Source organism: Hylobates moloch, unplaced genomic scaffold (assembly GCF_009828535.3).
Source record: "Hylobates moloch isolate HMO894 unplaced genomic scaffold, HMol_V3 SCAFFOLD_10, whole genome shotgun sequence".
Lineage (NCBI taxonomy): Eukaryota > Metazoa > Chordata > Mammalia > Primates > Hylobatidae > Hylobates > Hylobates moloch.
Window position 1 is genome coordinate 96,489,087 of NW_026652285.1, and position 18,917 is coordinate 96,508,003.

General features: G+C 54.7%; 1 protein-coding gene across 1 annotated transcript in view; it reads left to right on the top strand.

The window, feature by feature from the left end:
• Window positions 1–18,917, top strand: part of NEK6 (NIMA related kinase 6) — a 103,479-nt gene that overhangs the window by 49,615 nt on the left and 34,947 nt on the right. The window contains exons 3-5 of the mRNA XM_032165098.2: window positions 6,084–6,224; window positions 7,506–7,568; window positions 15,753–15,863. Coding sequence (XP_032020989.1) covers window positions 6,084–6,224; window positions 7,506–7,568; window positions 15,753–15,863 — 315 coding nt within the window. The remainder of the gene's footprint in view (window positions 1–6,083; window positions 6,225–7,505; window positions 7,569–15,752; window positions 15,864–18,917) is intronic.

Genomic DNA, 18,917 nt, shown 5'->3' on the forward strand with positions numbered 1-18,917 from the left:
CATGTGATGGGCATTGGCTCACTGATCTCATGAGCCAGTGGCCCACGGAGTGCAGTGCAGACGTCTTAGCTGAGCCAGTAATGGTGGTGTTTGTACAAACAGCCCAGTGCCTGGACTCATCTCACTTAGTACTCCTGCTGACTCAGAGGAGTTGCTTACTCAGTGCTCCATTTTGCAGGGAAGGAAGCTGATGTCATAATCTGCCATCGCACCATCGAGGGGCAGAGTTGGGATTGGGTCCAGGCCCGTGGGACCCCACAGTGCCTCTTTGAGCAGCTAGGTCTTCGAAAGGGAAGATTGGCTTTGGGTCTGAAGTTAGCCAGATCGTGAGGAGCTGAGCTGGGCTGGCCTCAGAAGAAGTCTGACAATGTGGACTCTTTGTAAATCGTGCCCTTTTGTGCAACACAGATTTAAAGTATATCGCTATATACACATCTACCAAATCCATTAGAGGTTCCCTACCCACGGTGTCAGATGTCTTTAAAGGTGAAATTCGTTTGTAAGAAATGTCATCCTGATGAAGTGTGCTTTTTAAAATCATAGATACGGTTGCCTTAAAATTAATGACGCGTTGCAAATATCAGGGAAAAAAGACCCATCCAGTGTAAAGATGATTAAAATTCAGGTCAGAAGTCTGACTTAGTCAGGCTAAATTTTTTAATGAGATTTCAGAAAATTAATTGGGCGAATGCATTTTTATTCTTTTAGCATGTAATTTTATGCTCCTGTTTAAAAAAAAAAAGATTTGTCTATGGCTGAGGCTGATCGTGGTTCAAACATTTTAAACTCAAATTAGCGCAGGGTGGGGGGTGTTTGTGGCCTAATTTGATCTGACTTGGAGAAGAGAGCGTGGGTTTCTTAGAGCTTTCTGGGTGGGGGTAGCTATAGTGGTCTGAGACATCCTCTCCGCCCCCCAGTCATGCCCTGCCTCTTCCTGAGAAAGTCAGCGACATTTCTTGGGAGGTGGGATTGGGATGGTGGTGGCTCAGGGACCTCGGCCGTCTCATTGGCTCCTGCTCGCCAGTTTCCTGCTGCTCCCCAGGGCCCTTGTTCCAGCGGTTCCTCCACCCTCCTCCTCTCAAATCCCATGTGCCTGCCCCAGGCAGCTCAGGCCTCCTCCCTCGTGCCCACGGTGACAGGCAGCACAGCGAGTGGTTATGCCGCAGGGTCAGCCTCCCTGTCCCCCAGCCCCTCTATCCATCTCCTCTGCCTTTGGGGAGAGCTGAGTGCCCTGGCGGAGGGGCCCGAGGAGTCAGAGGTGGCCTCCTATGGTGTTACCCCACAGCGCAGCCCTGGAAGGGAGGCTGAGGGCAGCTTTTGCCTAGCATGGTCCCTTGACAAATGGTCCTGGGTGACAAAGGTGCAAGGTTGTGTCTCTTACCTGCCCGCAGGTGCACGTCAGCCCCACCGCCTCACTGCAGTCCCCAAGGTTACTGCCAGCCACCGAGGGGTGGGAACGGCAGGGTGATGATATCAACAGCCAAGAACCCCCTGGGCTTGTCCACTGCTCAGGCCGTCCCAGTCCCTGGGGAAGCAGGTGCCACCACTAGGCCCATTCAACAGATAACAGCACAATCACCGTCACCACAACAACCGGAGAATGACATGTCCCAGCACCTAGTGCTAGGTCCTCTTCCAAGGGCTTGCATTCGCTCATCCATTTAACCCCCAGCAGCCCCCTGAAGGTGGTACTGTTATGATCTCCTCAGTTTCCAAAGAGGAAACTGAGGCCCAGAAGGCTTGCCCAAGGCCCACAGCCAAGAAGTGGCAGAATTGAGGTTTGAGCCCCAGCCTCCAGGCCCCAGCATTGGAGTCTCAACATCAGAGCCAGAGCAGTGGTTACCCCTCTGCCAACTTGTGCCCTGGGGTGGGGTTAGGGGTGTTATTTTCCCCAGGAGACAGAACGGGGTTTCACACAGAGCAGGGACAGTGAGCAACAGAAAACAGTTTTCTGGGCTGGGTGCGGTGGCTCACGCCTGTAATCCCAGCACTTTGGAAGGCCGAGGCAGGTGGATCACCTGAGGTCAGGCATTCAAGACCAGCCTGGCCAACATGGTGAAACCCCATCTCTACTAAAAATAGAAAAATTTAGCCGGGTGTGGTGGTGGGCACCTGTAACCCCAGCTACTCGGGAGGCTGAGGCAGGAGAATCGCTTGAACCCGGGTGGCGGAGATTGCAATGAGCCAAGATCGCACCACAGCGCTCCAGCCTGGGCGACAAGAGCAAAACTCTGTCTCAAAAAAAAAAAAAAAAAAAAAGAAACCAGTTTTCTGAAAGGCCATCGGGGTGGTCGGTCATTAGTCAGCAGTGATCACATTTGGGGCCACCCTGGGCGCACTGTTCTGGGGCCAGCCCCGTGCCTATCTTGCGGTTTAGAGCCACACAGACACTTATCACCAGCATCATCTCCCAGAGTCCTCAGAAAAATCCTGGAGCCAGTGTTACTGTGCCTATGTGTGGACGACCAGCCCAGGGTCGCTTGGCTGCAGGGGCAAAAGTGGAGCTTGCCGGGAGCTGACCCAGGAGGGGAGGGAGGTCTTGGAGGTGGCGACAGAGAGCAGCCAGACCTTCCAGGCCAAAGACACAGTTCACCCTTCCCCTTCTGTTGAGAGCCCCCAGATGCACCAAGGCCAGGACTCTGCTGGCCCAGGCAGCTGCCCCCAGGAGCCTGGTGTCTCATGGTGCCCCACACCTGAGCAGAGGCCACCCTGGGGACGGCGTCCCATGGCAGCCCTGGGAGTGCAGTGGTGCCCCAGAGCCTGCTGGATCATGTCCCCCGCACACGTGCTGCTGTCTAGGAAGCTGCCCTACCAGAGGAGCTGGCCTCTAATTGGGTCGAATGGACTGTGACAAGAAATGCAAATCTGGGTCATCCATATGCATGTGAGCAGCTGGAGCCCCAGCCACCTCCACCCACAACTACCAGGAGCTTCAGCCCCACTGTGGAGCTGCACAGTGTAGCCTCCCAGGACGGGCAGTGTTGGGAACCCCAGCCAGACTCCCACTAGTCACAGTGAGAAGCCCAGTCTTCCCAGGGCAAAGACCCTCAGGGATCACTTCCTCCAAACCCTTCACTGTGCCTGGGGGAAACTGAGGCCCAAGAGGGGAGGGAGCCCACCCCCATCACCAGCAGTGCAGCTGGCTCTAGATCTGACAGGGAGTTCTAGCCTGTTTCCTGATTTGCGAGATGGGATTCATAACCCTTGCTTCACGAAGCTGTTAGGAGTTTGGAGACATAGAGTTGTCTAAGCAGCTGGAAACTGGCACATAGTAGGCGTCTAGTGTACAACACCTCATGGTTATTTTTACGAGTACGTGCAATTCCTCTAAGTGCTCAGAAAGCCACCCTGGCTGTTTATGAGGGTGTGTGATTTCAGCTGCATTCCTAGAGGTGACGGCGTCTGAGTCACAGAGTCCCACTGTGCGCCAGGTTGTGTCAGGCACATTCCATGTGTCATTCCACAAACATGCTCCAAGCAGTTGCTCTGGGCAGGGTCAGAGCCTCAGTGCAGAGGACGTGGAGGGGACTAGACAGGGGCCCCCTTTTGAAGAGGCCAGTGGCGGGGCCTGGGGCAGGGCTCAGGTGACTGAAAGAATGGAGGCTGGAGCAGGAAGTGGCAGGCCTGGCTGGTCAGGGGGTCTTGAGCGAAAAGCCGAGGAGGGATCTGAGCTGAAAGCCCACCCAATATGGAGCAAGGGCTTGGGCACCACAGTCCCCAGTCCTGGGCTCACACCCCAGCTCTGCTGTTCTTTGCTGCCTGATAAGAACAGGTCACTGCTACCCCTCCAAGCCTCAGATTCCTGAAATGGGGACAGCAGTGATGCCCACTCACAGGGCTGTTCTGAGGACCCAAAGAGTGGGCGCGTGGGTGGTGTCTGCACAGAGCCCAGCATGCAGTAGGCACTCGGGATGCCTGCTCTTCTTAGATGAGTGCTCCGTGTACGGGTGTATTTACCCAACAGACATTGGCACGTGGTGGATAAAATCATCATCTTCCTCCTCCAGCAGCCCTCCAGATCGGGTCCCCCAGCAGGACCCACAATGAGAGGTAATTAGGCCTGGAGGCTTCAAAGTCAAGGTTGGCCCAGCCCTCACCTTGCTGTGTGCTGTGAGGCCTGGACTCCCATCACTCGCTCCCGCAGGAGGGAGTTCTGTAGAGTTCCTTCAGCCAAATCTGGAAGAGACATTTTCTTTTTTGTTTTTTGAGATGGAGTCTCACTGTCACCCAGGCTGGAGTGCAGTAGCACGATCTCGGCCAACTGCAACCTCTGCCTCTCAGGTTCAAGCAATTCTCCTGCCTCAGCCTCCCAAGTGGCTGGGATTTACAGGCACGCACCACCACACCCGGCTAATTTCTGTATTTTTACAGAAATTTTTTGGCCAGGCTGGTCTCAAACTCCTGACCTTAAGCGATCCGCGCACCCCCTCCCCCAGTCTCCCAAAGTGCTGGGATTATAGGCGTGAGCCACCGTGCCTGGCCTGGAAGAGACATTTTCACTTTACTTTTTTCCCTGCTTTTCTAGTGAGTTTCTGTTATTCATTAAGTCATGATTCAGGGTCCCAGAGTAGGGATCACCACATAACCAGGTTCCCCTCAGGCACTCTGGGTGAAGGACAGAGGAGAAGACGATGGACCCAGCTTAGACCTGCCCAGGAGACGTGCCCCTGCTCCGCAGCCATCTCAGGCGGAGACCCAGCTGGTCCGGCCAGCAGTTCCTGGTGTTTCCAGGCGGGGAAGCAGTTGTCAGAAGGGCCAGTCCTGTAGTTCTCGGTTTGGTCTTGATGCCTTCCGCCAGGGTGCTGACTCCTACAGACGCCCCGGTGCAGTGCCCAGCTCAGTGTGACCCTCACCAAAGACCCATTTCATGCTAGAAAGTTGAACTGCTTGTTCCTGCTTCAGTGGGGGCGGTGGCATGGAGCCGGGTGATGTGGGCATGGCTGGCCCCTCTGGGCCTCAGTTTCCTCATCGGGCAAATGGAGACACAGCCAGGCCCATCTCACCATAGGGCAGGCCAGAGATGTGGCATCCTCTACCCTTGTCTGTCTCCTCCTTCCCTGGCCCAGTGTTGGCGCCCCCTCCTGCCTTTTCCTGAGAGCTCACTGCACAGGTGTCCTGGGGCCCTCCTGGCCACTGTGGCCTCACCTGGAGGCTCCATCCCTGGGCAGGTCCTAGCGCAGGATCATGTGTTCCAACGCTGGCCCCTGCAGAGTCTTTGTGGAGCTCTGGTTTCTTCACGACACCCTAAAAAAGGCAGTTTATCTAAAGGGTGGGCTCAGAGTGTAAGGTTGAGCCTTACACATTTTTTTGAGTCGGGGACAGAGTCTCCATTACCCAGGCTGGAGTGCAGTGGCATGATCTCTGCTCACTGCAACCTCTGCCTCCTGGGTTCAAGCAATTCTCGTGCCTCAGCCTCCTGAGTAGCTGGAATTATAGGCATGTGCCACCACACCCAGCTAACTTTTATATTTTTAGTGGAGACGGGGTTTCACCATGTTGGCCAGGCTGGTCTCGAACTCCTGACCTCAAGTGATCTGCCTGCCTCAGCTCCCAAAGTGCTGGGATTACACCACACCTGGCCAAGGCTACAAATACTAACCTGGGTTTTCTTGTCTGAGATGGGGAACAGCTGCCCCAGGAAGGGAACTTGCCATTTCTTATGATGACCTGGGGCATTTTGCATGGTGGCCGCGGGCTAGGGAGACCTGAGCTGCACCCAGCTTACTGGACCCCAATTTGGGCATCAAGGATTCAGGAGAGGATGAGATGGGCAAGGCCCCTGGTCCCACGGAGCTAGCCCCCGGGGATGGGACTCAGAGACAGCAAACAAACAAGCGGTCAGATAATGAAGGTGGTGATGAGGGCAGTGGGAAGCGTGAACAACCTCAGTTTTTCACCTGCACTGGGGGTCCTTGAGGGGACCCAGGGGACCCTGTGCAGAAAGCCCCCGGGGGGCCGCCTGGGAGGCTTCGAGAGCGGGGTTGGCAGCAGAGTCCCTCCTTCACCTTAGGGGCTCTAGGGGTCATCCCCAGGCCTCTGCTCCAGCCTGGCTGCTCATGGAGGCCCTCTGTCCCCCCTTCCAGAGGCATCCCAACACGCTGTCTTTTCGCTGCTCGCTGGCGGACTTCCAGATCGAAAAGAAGATAGGCCGAGGACAGTTCAGCGAGGTGTACAAGGCCACCTGCCTGCTGGACAGGAAGATGGTGGCTCTGAAGAAGGTGCAGGTGAGCTGACGACCCGTGGGGTCAAACCTGCATCTCGGGAGGCGGTCTCTGCATCTGGACGGGGTGCCTGGGCCAATCCCTTCTCTCTCCTGCTCTGTGAACGAGGGAAACAGCACCCAACTCACTGGGTTACAGAGAGAACCAGATGGATTCCTGTTGATGAAAGTTCATTGTGAACTGCAAAGGAAAAGAAAAAAGGCATGCATTGAGTGCCTGCTGTGTACTGGGTCATACAAGGAGCACATGGAGCCTGACAACAGTACCATGGGTGGGGATTGTCATTTCGTCTCTCAGATGAGGAAAATCTCATAACCCCCCAGGGCCCAGGTGTGAGTCACGGGGGAGCTGAGGTTCAGACCACGTCCACCCGTCCTTGCACCTGCACTCACCCCACAGTTCTGGGCTTCCTGCCTTCTGCATCCCTCCTAAATGGAGGAAGTAGGTCAAGCGGCAAAGTCAGGACAGGAGTCATGTCCATGAGAGCCACTGGACTTGTCTGAACAGCTTTGCCGGAGGAAATGGCTTTAAATCCTGCAGCAAAGCTTCCCAAGCCCCTTGATTTGCTTACTTGTCCTTAAAGAATGAGATTGAGAGCCTGGGCAGAGGAGGCCCGGGAGAGAGAATGGCGTTGGGGAAATGGGGAGAGAACACCAGCAGCTTCAGGACACTGGAGGAGCGGCGGGCTCCTCTGTCCAAAAAAGGACCAGATTCTCTCTTGATCTTTTTTTTTTTTTTTTTTTTGAGACAGAGTCTCAGTCTATCACCCAGGCTGGAGTGCAGTGGCATGATCAGCTCACTGCAACCTCTGCCTCCCGGGTTCCAGCGATTCTCCTGCCTAGGTCTCTTGAGTAGCTGGGAATACAGGCATGCACCACCACACCCAGCTAATTTTTATACTTTTAGTAGAGACGGGGTTTCACCATGTTGGCCAGACTGGTCTCGAACTCCTGACCTCAAGTGATCCACCCACCTCAGCCTCCCAAAGTGCTGGGATTACAGGTGTGAGCCACCGTGCCCGGCCCTCTCTCTCCATCTTCTGGGGAGGGGCTCACCTGGGCCCTCTGTCTTGGTTCTTTAGTGCCATGATGGGTTTTGTGGTGGGACAGTGCTGGGGGGACCCACAGTGAGCAAGCCCTACAGGGGCTGGGGGTGCAGGGGGGTCACTGAGTCCCTCGGTGAGGAGGTGGGAGAGCCAGGACTGGAAAGCAGACCCCGTGGCCCCCTTTGGGGCACTGGACACAGATTGTAACCACGCTATTTCTCTTTTTCCTCCCGCCCAAGATCTTTGAGATGATGGACGCCAAGGCGAGGCAGGACTGCGTCAAGGAGATCGGCCTCTTGAAGGTGAGCGCCCTGGGCCGAGCGGGAGCCTCGCCTCCTCGGGGAGGTTCTGGGGTCCCGGCTGGGCCACATCATGTCCATCACAGCCCTTGGGTGCCAGGAATCCGCAGCCCCTGCTAAGTTAACAGACAATGGCTTTCTGGGGGCAGCGGCTGGTGAGTTTTCTTGTGGCCAGGCAGGAGTGGCCCCTGCCTCATCACTCTGCCCAGCCCTCGGGGTCACTGCCTGCAGACTTTCCTCCTTGCTGCACGCCCCTCCTGCTTGTACATGGCAGTACCCGGCATAGAAGTCCGTTCCCCCGGGGCAGCCCTGACCCTGCCTCGCAGTGGCCTATGGACCAGGCTTGGCCAGGGGAGGAGTTCAGTGTGGGGGTCACATCCAGACTGCAGCTTGTCTGGCTCTGCCTCTCTCTCCATGTCTGTCTCCCTCTTTTTCTCTTTCTCATCCTCTTTACATCTCTCCTCTCAGCGTTTTTCTTTGGTGGTGGTGGTGGTGTTTTTAGAAGCAAAGTCTGTTGCCTGGACTGTAGTGCAGTGGCATGATCATAGCTCACTGCAGCCTCAAACTCCTGGGCTCAAGCAATCCTCCCGCCTCAGTCTCCCAAGTAGCTAGGACCACAGGTGCATGCCACCACACCTGATTTTTATTTTTTATTTTATTTCTTTTTTTTTTTTTTTTTTTTTTGAGACAGAGTTTCGCTCTTGTTACCCAGGCTGGAGTGCAGTGGCACAATCTCTGCTCACTGCAATCCCCACCTTCTCGGTTCAAGCAGTTCTCCTGTCTCAGTCTCCTGGGATTATAGGCACCCGCCACCACACCCAGCTAATTTTCGTATTTTTAGTAGAGACAGGGTTTCACCATGTTGGCCAGCCTGGTCTGGAACTCCTGACCTCAGGTGATCCATCCACCTCAGCCTCCCAAAGTGCTGGGATTACAGGCGTGAGCCACCACGCCCGGCCAAATTTTTAATTTTTTGTAGTGACGAGGTCTCATTATACTGCCCAGGCTGGTCTCAAACTCCTGAGGCCTCAAGCAATCCTCTCATCTCAGCCTCCCAAAGTGCTGGGATTACAGGTGGGAGCTACCGTGCCCGGCCCCCCATGAAATGTATTAGATTTGCTCGGCAGTTTCCAGGAAAGTGGGACTGCTGGTGGCAGGGATGCCCACCGAAACCACAGCTGCAGAATTTCACATTAGCAGTTATTCTGTCACACCCTGCCCTGTGTTCTCAGGCCTTGGCCCTGCCCTTGGGGACTTCCAGGCTGGTGGGGAAGCAGGTGGGAAGCAGATGGTGACCTTCCAGAGTGATGCAGATTGACTGGTGGGCCAGGGGCCCCGGGGAAACCCACTTCCTGGGCAGGCCTCACAGAGGCCAGGACACCATCCCAGAATCTGGAAGGCCGAAGTGAGCCTGCTTCCAGGCACCGCAGCAGCGTGGATTATGGGAGGTTGGGGAGACAGAAGGCTGGACATGGCAGCAGGGCCAGATATATACTCAGAACAAAAGGGGAGCCCCTGAAGTGGCTGCAAGCCGGGGGGCCATGGCTGGGTGTGAGTTGTGAGTGCCTGCTCTGGTGGCCCACGCCTCAGTGGGTGATGGAGTCAAGGCTGGAGGCAGGAGGTTTCCTTACCACTAACTATTATAGGTCAAAAAATATCCCTGGAAAACATTGTTGAAGTGTTTAAGTAATGGTCAGCTTGCTGCCACTTACCCAGCCCTGAGCAATGTTTGTCCTGATCACCCACTGCCCCCTCCCCACCTCATGTGCCCTTCTGCCCTAGTGAAGGAACCCACAGGCGAGCATGCTGAGCACAGCCTGGTCTGGTCCCTGGTCACACAGATGTGCCACCGCAGCCCCTGCCTTGCAGGAGCCTGAGCCTGGCGTAAGCCCACCTGGCTGCGGAGGGGATTCGGCCCCTTCTCCAGGGCTGCCGTGCAGCCGAGGGTGCCAAGCCTGGGTTTCAGAGGACACACCCCTCACTTACTAGCTGTGTGGCTGCAGACCGGACATGGGCCTCTCAGGACCTCAGTTTCCTCATCTGTAAAGGGGGCATGATGACAACAGGGACGCTGGAGGAGTCAGTGAGGAAACATGTCTGAGGAGCTCAGGGCAGCGCTGGTGCGTGGTACGCTCACCGCCCAAGCGGTCCAGTCGTCATGGTTACCACCTCTGCCCGCCAACGCCAGCCGCCTTCCAGAACACGGGTCCCACTCCACAGGTAGCCCACGGGAAGTCAACAGGATGTGCCAGGGCACGAGGTGCTTCCTACAAAACAGAAGGAAACATGGTTCTCGGAGGGGTGACTGTTGACATATCATATCATTCATGCCAAGAACTGAAACCCAAAACCTCTGAAGTGCAGGGACTGGTGGGGTCGGCAGCTGCCAAGCATGGGACAAGAAGGTGGGTCCTGTTGGAATGCAGGCGTGTGTTCATTCATTCTGTGCAGTTTCTGAGCACCACTGAATGCTGGACACCAGGGTGCAGCCCAGTGGGGAAGACAGATCATAGACAGACACTCTGTGTTACATCCGGAAGGGCCTGGAGCTTGGGAGCAGAGCCCCTGATGGCAGAGATTCAAAGGACAGAGACCCTTACTCTCAGCTCTCCCTCCCTTCCCTCTGGCCACCACCACAGCCAGACGAAGCCCAACCACATTGCATCTTTGCAGCACCTTCCCTGTCCCTGGCCCTTGTGTGTCCCCTTCCAGACCCACCTGGGCCCACCAAGAGGCCACAGGCTGTGAAGTGCACTCCATGTGGACCAGGTTCTAGACTCAGCTCGGCCCCTGCTTGCTGTGGATCCGTGGCTGATCCCTTCCCCTCTCTGGACCTTGGGGATTTAGCCCAATGGACGTCTGGAGCCCCTTTCTGCCTGTGCCTCTGTAGACTGCCTGGGCATTTAAGGGAGCCCTTCCTTCACCCCTTGCCCTCAGACGTGCAGGGAAATGGAGGAGGAGCCTCCCTCCTCCCCTCCCCAGGAACCAGCACCTCCTCGATGGGGCTTTACTTCCTACCCAACCCCTCTCATTTCTCCCTTGTTGAAGAAACTGTCATGCCTGGACTGCTGATGACCTGGGCAGTTTTTGGGAAGTCCTCCTTGAGAAGGTGTGAGATTTCCTGGTGACATAATGAGGTGAAATTCAAGAGGAGGGTGAAGGAGCAGGGTGTTCCCATTTATCCTAGTAGCAGCTTGCCCACGCCATAGGTCGTGTCTTAGAGATTTGAAGGCACTTTCAACTTGCCATTCGCTTGCTTTGACACTTTTTTTGGTAACTGAAAAACATGTCTATGGAGCGTGATGTGTGCTGAGGGCAGTGATGTGATGGCCAGCGTTCACGCAGGACGGCCTGCTCAACACAAAATCTGGGCAAGAGGATTTTCCTTTTTCTTTTCTTTTCCTTTCTTTTTTTTTGATACAGGGTCTCGCTCTGTCACTCAGGCTGGAGTGCAGTGGTGCGATCTCAGCTCACTACAACCTCCGAGTAGCTGGAATAACAGGTGTGCACCACCACACGCGGCTAATTTTTGTATTTTTGTAGAGATGGGGTTTCGCCATGTTGGCCAGGCTGGTCTTGAACGCCTGACCTCAGGTGATCCACCCGCCTCGGCCTCCCAAAGTGCTGGGATTACAGACATGAGCCACCACATCTGGCCCACTTTCTTTTCTAAATTTCCATTTTTATTTTAGATTCAGAGGGTACACATGCAGGTTTGTTAGAAGAGTATATTGTGTGATGCTGAGATTTGGGCTTCTGATCCCGTCACGCAGATAGCGAACATCGTACCCAATAGGAAGTTTTTCAGCTCTTGCCCCACTCCCGCCCTCTCTTGTAGAGCCCACTGTGTCTGCTGTTTCCATCTTTATGTCCATGTGTACCCAAGATTTAGCTCCCACTTATAGAAGTGAGAACATGCAGTATAGATGTGTTTCTGCGTTAATTCTCTTAGGATAATGGCCTCCTGCTGCATCCATGTTGCTGCAAAGGACGTGACTTTTATTCTTTTTTGTGGCTGCATAATATTCCATGGTATACATGTACCACATTTTCTTTATCCAGCCCACCATTTCTGGGCACCTAGATTGATTCGGTGTCTTTGCTATTATGAATAGCGCTGTGATGAGCATACAAGCCCATGTGTCTTTTTGGTAGAACCGTTTATGTTCCTTTGGGTATATACCCAGTAATGGGATTGCTGGGTCAAATGGTAGTTCTATTTTTAGTTCCTTGAGAAATTTCCAAACTTTGTTCCACGGTGTCTGAACAAATTTACATTCCTACCAACAGCATGTAAGTGTTCCCTTTTCTTCGCAGCCTCACCAACATCTGTTCTTTTTTGACTTTGTAATAATTGCCATTCTGACTGGTGTGAAATGGTATCTCATTGTAATTTTTTTTTTTTTGAGACTGGGTCACGCCCTGTCATCTAAGCTGGAGTGCAGTGGTGTGATCACCGCTCACTGCAGCATCAACCTCCCAGGATCAAGTGATCTTCCCACCTTAACCGCCCAAGTAGCTTGGGCTACAGGCCTGCACCACGAAGCCCAGCTAATTTTTTTTGTAGTGACGAGGTCTCACTCTGTCGCCCAGGCTGTTCTCAAACTCCTGGGCTCAAGCAGTCCTCCCGCTTTAGCCTGGCGAAGTGCTGGCATTATAGGCATGAGTCCCTGCGCCCAGCCTGTTGTGGGTTTGATTGACATTTCTCTGATGATTAGTGTTGTTGGGCGTTTTTTTCCTGTTTGTTAGTTGCTTGTATGTCTTCTTGTGAAGAATCACTGTTCATGTTCGAAACTTTTTATTTTTATTTATTTTTTATTTTGAGACAGAGTCTTGCTCAGCCACCCAGGCTGGAGTGTAGTGGCATGATCTTGGCTCACTGCGACCACCGTCTCCCGGGTTTAAGCGATTCTCCTGTCTCAGCCTCCTGAGTAGCTGGGATTACAGGCATTCGCCATCATGCTCAGCTAATTTTTATATTTTAGTAGAGACGGAGTTTCACCATGTTGGCCAGGCTGGTCTTGAACTCCTGACTTCAGGTGATCTGCCCACCTTGGCCTCCCAAAGTGCTAGGATTACAGGCGTGAGCCACTGCGCCTAGCCTATTTACTTATTATTTATTTATTTATTTTTTTAGGCAGAATCTCGCTCTGTCACCCAAACTGGAGTACAGTGGTGCAATCTCAGCTCACTGCAACCTCCACCTCCCAGGTTCAAGCGATTCTCCTGCCCCAATCTCTCGAGTAGCTGTGACTACAGGCACCCGCCACCATGCCTGGCTAATTTTTGTATTTTTAGTAGAAATGGGTTTTTGCCATGTTGGCCAGGCTGGTCTTGAACTCCTGATCTCAAGTGATCCGCCCACCTCAGCCTCCCAAAGTGCTGGGATTACAGGCGTAAGCCACCATGCCCAGCCTCCTCTGCTCACTTTTTAATGTTTTGTTTTGTTTTGTTCTTATTGATGTAAGTTCCTTATAGATTCTGGACATTAATCCTTTGTCAGATGCATAGTTTCTGAATGTTTTCTTTTTTTTTTTTTTTTTTTTTGAGACGGAGTCTCGCTCTGTCGCCCAGGCTGGAGTGCAGTGGCGCGATCTCGGCTCACTGCAAGCTCCGCCTCCTGGGTTCACGCCATTCTCCTGCCTCAGCCTCTCTGAGTAGCTGGGACTACAGGCGCCCGCCACCACGCCCGGCTGATTTTTTTTTTTTGTATTTTTAGTAGAGACGGGGTTTCACCGTGGTCTTGATCTCCTGACCTCGTGATCCGCCCGCCTCAGCCTCCCAAAGTGCTGGGATTACAAGCGTGAGCCACCGCGCCCGGCCCAGTTTCTGAATGTTTTCTTCCATTCTGTCAATTGTCTGTTTACTCTGTTGATCATTTCTTTTGCCATGCAGAAGCTCTTTCATTTAATTATGTCCCGCTTGTCAGTTTTTGGTTTTGTTGCAATGGTTTTTAAGGACTTGGTCATAAATTCTTTGTCAAGGCTAATATTGAGAAAGGTACATCTTACATTTAAGTCTTTAATCAATCTTGAGTTAATTTTTACACATAGTGAAAGGTAGGGGTTCTGTTTCATTCTTCTGCATATAGCTAGCCATTAATTGAGTAGGGAATCCTTTCCCCATTGCTTATTTTTGTCAACTTTGTTGAAGATCAGGTGGTTGTAGGTGTGCTGCTTTATTTCTGGGTTCTGTATTCTGTTCCATTGGTCTATGTATCTATTTTTGTACCAGTACCATGCTGTTTTGGTTACCATAGCCTTGTAGTATAGTTTGAAGTCCAGTAATGTGATGCCTCCAGGTTTGTTCTTTTTCTTAGGATTGCTTTGTGTGCCGCCTTCTGAAGTCCAGTCACCCTGTGTAAATTACCTACATTTGTTACTGACCAAGGTGCATCCACAGGGGAGCCTGCTGCTAAGATGGCAACAGGGCTCCCTCCCAGCCACCCCTGGGAACCAGGATTGAATGTGCCGCACCTGCGTCCTGAGCTGTGCAGGGTGACTGGGTCCTCAGAGTGGTGTCTGGATGTTCACTGAGCCACAGCGCTGCTGGCTGAGGGGCAGGCAGGGGCCAGCACACCCACCTCAGGGCCAGACCTTGGTCCAGAGCAGGGACTTGAGGACTTGGACAGGCAGTGGGCGCCATAGCAGAGAGGGATCAGTCTCTCGGAGGGACCTGGTGAGAGGACAGACACATGGGGAAGAACTGGGGCCAGTGGCTGAGCCTGCTCTGGCCCCCAGGGCCCACACATGGGGGGCTGGCTTGGGGAATGAATGAATGAATAGAGGCTTGCGTGGCTCTGTAACATCTGTCCAGGCTCCCCTCATTTTAGAATCCATGGATGGGCACAGTGCATCCTTCTCCCAGCCACTTCCGGGCCTTTTGGGAAATGTGCTCACTATCGGCCTCTAGTGGTTGGCTGGTGTCTGGACTAGGCTGACCACACCCACACCAGGGCAGGATATTCGAATCCGCTCTGCTTTCCCAGATGCTGGAGTCACTTCGAATATAAACAGTCAGCTTTGTTATGAACAGATGCCAGGGGCTGCTCTTAGCCTGGAGGGCCTGACTTCCAGCCAGGGGGGCACCGTTCTGTCCAGCTCCATGCTCCACTGCAGCAAACATGCAGGCTGTGGTACGAAGGACAGAGGCGGGGTCTCAGCATGAGCAAATCAGCTGGGCAGCGCTCGTGCCTCCAGGGATTTTTTTCAAGATTTCACAAGGGCCAGGCATGGTGGCGTGCAGCCGTCGTCCCAGCTGCTCAGGAGGATGAGGTGGGAGGATCGCTTGAACCTAGAAGTTCAGTTTCAGCCAGGACAACATAGTGAGATCCTATCTCTACAAAAAATACTTTTTTAAAAAAATGATTTCACAAGAGATAGGTCAGGGATTGAGAAAGAGTGGGAAGGATGAAGGGAGGATGATCCTTCTGAGGAGCACCTGCAGGCTGGCCGTGTCTGGGCACAGGGACAGAGAGGTGGGGCCCAATGCCGCCCTCAGGGTCTGGGTGGTGAGGAGGAGGGGGAGCGTCCTTTCCACAAGTCCGTGCTGAGTCTCACGTAGCTCTGTGGAGCTGCCCTGTTACACATTTCAAGAGTATTGACCCGTGTCATCTTCACAACTATGCTTCAAAACATTATGCTAGTTTTCGGCCAGGCGTGGTGGCTCACGCCTGTAATCCCAGCACTTTGGGAGGCCGAGGCGGGTGGATCACGGGGTCAGGAGATCGAGACCATCCTGGCTAACACAGTGAAACCCCGTCTCTACTAAAAATACAAAAAATTAGCCGGGCGTGGTGGTGGGCGCCTGTAGTCCCAGCTACTCGGGAGGCTGAGGCAGGAGAATGGCGTGAAACCGGGAGGCGGAGCTTGCAGTGAGCCGAGATTGCGCCACTGCACTCCAGCCTGGGTGACAGAGCGAGACTCTGTCTCAAAAAAAAAAAAAAAAAAAAAATTATGCCAGTTTTACAGATGAGGAATCTGAGACTTGGGGATGCAAAGTGGCTTTCCCAGTGTCACCCACGCCTTCCTGACTCCCCAGCACAGGCCTTTCATTCCCTGGGACCTGCTTCTCTAGCAAATGCCAGGGCCTCAGTGACCGGGTACCAGCAGGGTGCCGGTGGAGGGCAGGCACTGGGTCTGTCCCGTCTTCACTGGTGCCCCCTCCCCTCTTTCTCTCCTTATGCAGCAACTGAACCACCCAAATATCATCAAGTATTTGGACTCATTTATCGAAGACAACGAGCTGAACATTGTGCTGGAGTTGGCTGATGCAGGGGACCTCTCGCAGATGATCAAGGTGAGCGCCTGGCAGGGTGGGGGTGCTGGGGGCTGTGCAGATCTGGAGTCAACGGTGGCAGTCTCCCTTCAGCCCAGTCCCACAATGCTCTGCCCTTAGCCAGAGGCGGCCACCCGGGGACCCTGGGCCCCCCTGCGGATGCCCACAGGCCTCAGCTGCGGTCTGGTGAGGGCCTCTCAGGGTCCATCCCCAGCTGCTGTTGCTGGAGGCCTCTTTCTTTCCATTGGCCTCAGGGAAGCTCAGTCAAAAGAGCCCATGTGCAAAAGCAAGGCGAAGGTGACGCCAAGACAGGATGGTGGCTGGGAGGGGGCCAGCCATGGGTGGAAGGAACCCCTCTGGCCACCCCCAGTGCCCCAGCCTACCCACAGGCACATGAGCCACTTCTCCTGCCTCACAGAAGAAGCAGGGGCAGCACCCCGTTTGGTCAGATCCCAGCTCTTGGGAAAGCATCTTGTAGATCCACTACCTCATTTTACAGAAGGGGAAAACTGAGCCCAGAGAGGTTAAGAGACTTGCCTGAGGATACCCAGCATTGTGAGGACAGAGCCATGCCTGTGGCCCAGGTCTCTTTTCCTGGCCTGGGTCCCTTTGGTGGACATGGTCCCAAGATGATCTCCCCAGCCCTAGAGGGGAAACTTCATTTCCATGTTGTGGCTGATGCCCAGGCCTGGGGTCTTCAAGAGATTGAGTGACCATTCAAGTCACATGGGCAGGCTCAGCGCCAGGACTGGCTCATGCTCCGCACCCCTACATACCTCTCCACCTGCCTCATCCCACCACCCGGGCACAGGGCGGGGTCCACCATGAGTCTGGTGTCCAGGACCACTGCAGCTTCAGTGAAACAGCAGCACCTCCTGCCAGCCTCTACCCAGCCCAGTATGCTCACGCGTCCCTCACCAAGTCCCCGCCGTCCTCAGAGAGCAAAGCTCAGAGAGGTCTAGTCTCCTGCCCAAGGCAGCTCAGCCTCTAGGTGGAGGCCCCCAGGCCTGCCTGACCCCCAGGCCCAGACCCTCAGCCCCTACTCCACTGCTTCTCAGTGGAGGTCCTCACATCCCTACTGGCTTGGACCTCTGTCCCCAGGGCCCTGCTGCGGCCCCATCACCTCTCTCCCCTGGATGCAGCCTGCCAGCTCCCGAGTGAGGCTGGGCCCTGCTCAAGCCTCCACCCTGCTCACAGCCGCACTTGGAAATGGGGCCGGATGTGGGTTCTCTGTCTTTCCCATCAGGCGCTGGGGATTGAGCAATTGCTCAGTGCTCTTCTGAAATTTGGCTCCTAGGAATACAGGCGTCACTGGGAAGTGGCATTACTTGAGCTGTTATCACCTGCTCTTACGTTTCCGTTGACATATTAATGCCTTTGCAGGGATGTTAATCTGCACACAGATCCCTGGTGGGAACAGATGTGCTAGATCATGTCTTAGCTCTTCCTCTCCCCCGCCCCCGCTTTACTTGTTTCTCCTTCACACATTCCCTTGCTGGACATACAAGCATCGTGCATCCACTGTGTGCCAGCCCTCATGCCAAGAACTAGGGATGCCACCAGCATGGCTACTGCCCTCAGGGATCCCGGATTCTAACAGGAAAACAGACCCTTGAATGAGTAGTTAGGAGCCAGTGTGAACAAGCCATGTGCAGGGCCTGTGGGAGTCAGGGAAGGCTTCCTGGAGGAGGTGACACTGAGCTGAGCCGTTAGGGGAGGTGGGCTGTCCAGAAGCAGAAATGGTCCAGCAGGGATGGAAAAAGGAAGGGAGCTGAGATGGAGACCACCGGATCACGCAGGGCCTGTTGCTCCAGGCTTGGGATCCAGGACCAGGCCCTAAGGTCAGAGAAGCTTCCTAAGATTCATGGCGGTGAACAAACATGGTCAGCTCTGTGTTCTAGAAGAAAGACTGCAGGCCGGGTGGAAGGAGAGGTGAGGGCAGGGACGGAGGAGGAGCAGGAGGTGAAGGAGAAGCCTCTCCCTGCTGCCAGACGGGAATGCAGCCCATGGAGAGGACGCCTCACCCTCTCAGCCCCAGTGGAGCCCAGACACTGCGGCCTCTCAGTCTCAGTCCATGGAGTGGGGCTGCAGTCAGACAGGCAGACGGGGAGCTGGGGCTGGGCAAATCCCTCTGCCCTGAACCTCAGTTTCCACCCTGTCCCCGGGAACCTCTTAGAGGGAGCATTGCAGGAAACCAGGCCAGGTGCAGTCTCCCTCAGCTGAGAGAGAAGAGGAGACATGGGGGCATTCTATCCAGCATCCCTCCTCTATGCCAGGCCTGGGATGGGGTGTCCCCTTCCCCTTGCACCCCTTCCTTGGCTTGCCTAGAGCCAACACTGGCTCAGGGTTCAAGTCAGTCATGAACCCAGCAGGATCGAGTCTAGGATGGGTGTGGCCTCAGTTTCTGGGCAGCCACCTGGCCCCCCACGCCTCGGGTCCTTCCTCCTCACCTGGCATGGTGCCCCCTCCTACAGCCCCCACCTCTCTCCCCGCACTGTCCCTGCCTACTCCTGTTCCCTCCAACCCGGCTCAGGGGCCCTCATGTGCAGAGGTGGCTCGGTGCAGCCACCAGCAGGGGAGGCCTGGCAGTGCAGAGACCCACCTGAGTAAGACACGTCCCCTGGATGGCCTCGGGCGGGTCCCTGTGCCTCAGTTTCCTCATCTGTAACATACCAGCACAGTGCCTGGGGCTTGGTGGGAGCTCGGTTCCCCTGGTTCTGCCTGCTCTCAGGCCACCTCTGGGTTTCCAGAGGAACAGGGGCCACCCCATGGTCGCCCCACTGGCCTCAGAGGCTGTTAGGCAGCAGGGCTTGTGTCCCAAGAGCTGAGCTGCACTATCACAGCCATGGTGCCCGAGTTATTTACGAGGAAGAGTGAAGCTAGGAGCTGCCGTAGCCCCAGAACCCACCAGAGACTCTGCGCCTCCCCGCTAAATGTCAGACAGCGCTTATAGGACGTGACATTTAGAAAATCACCACTCGGCCACGCGCATCCCTGCTTAAACGCTGTAATGAGGATTCATTCACATCACGGTGTGAATAACATCCCGGCCTGGCCCACCACAGGCCTGGAGGT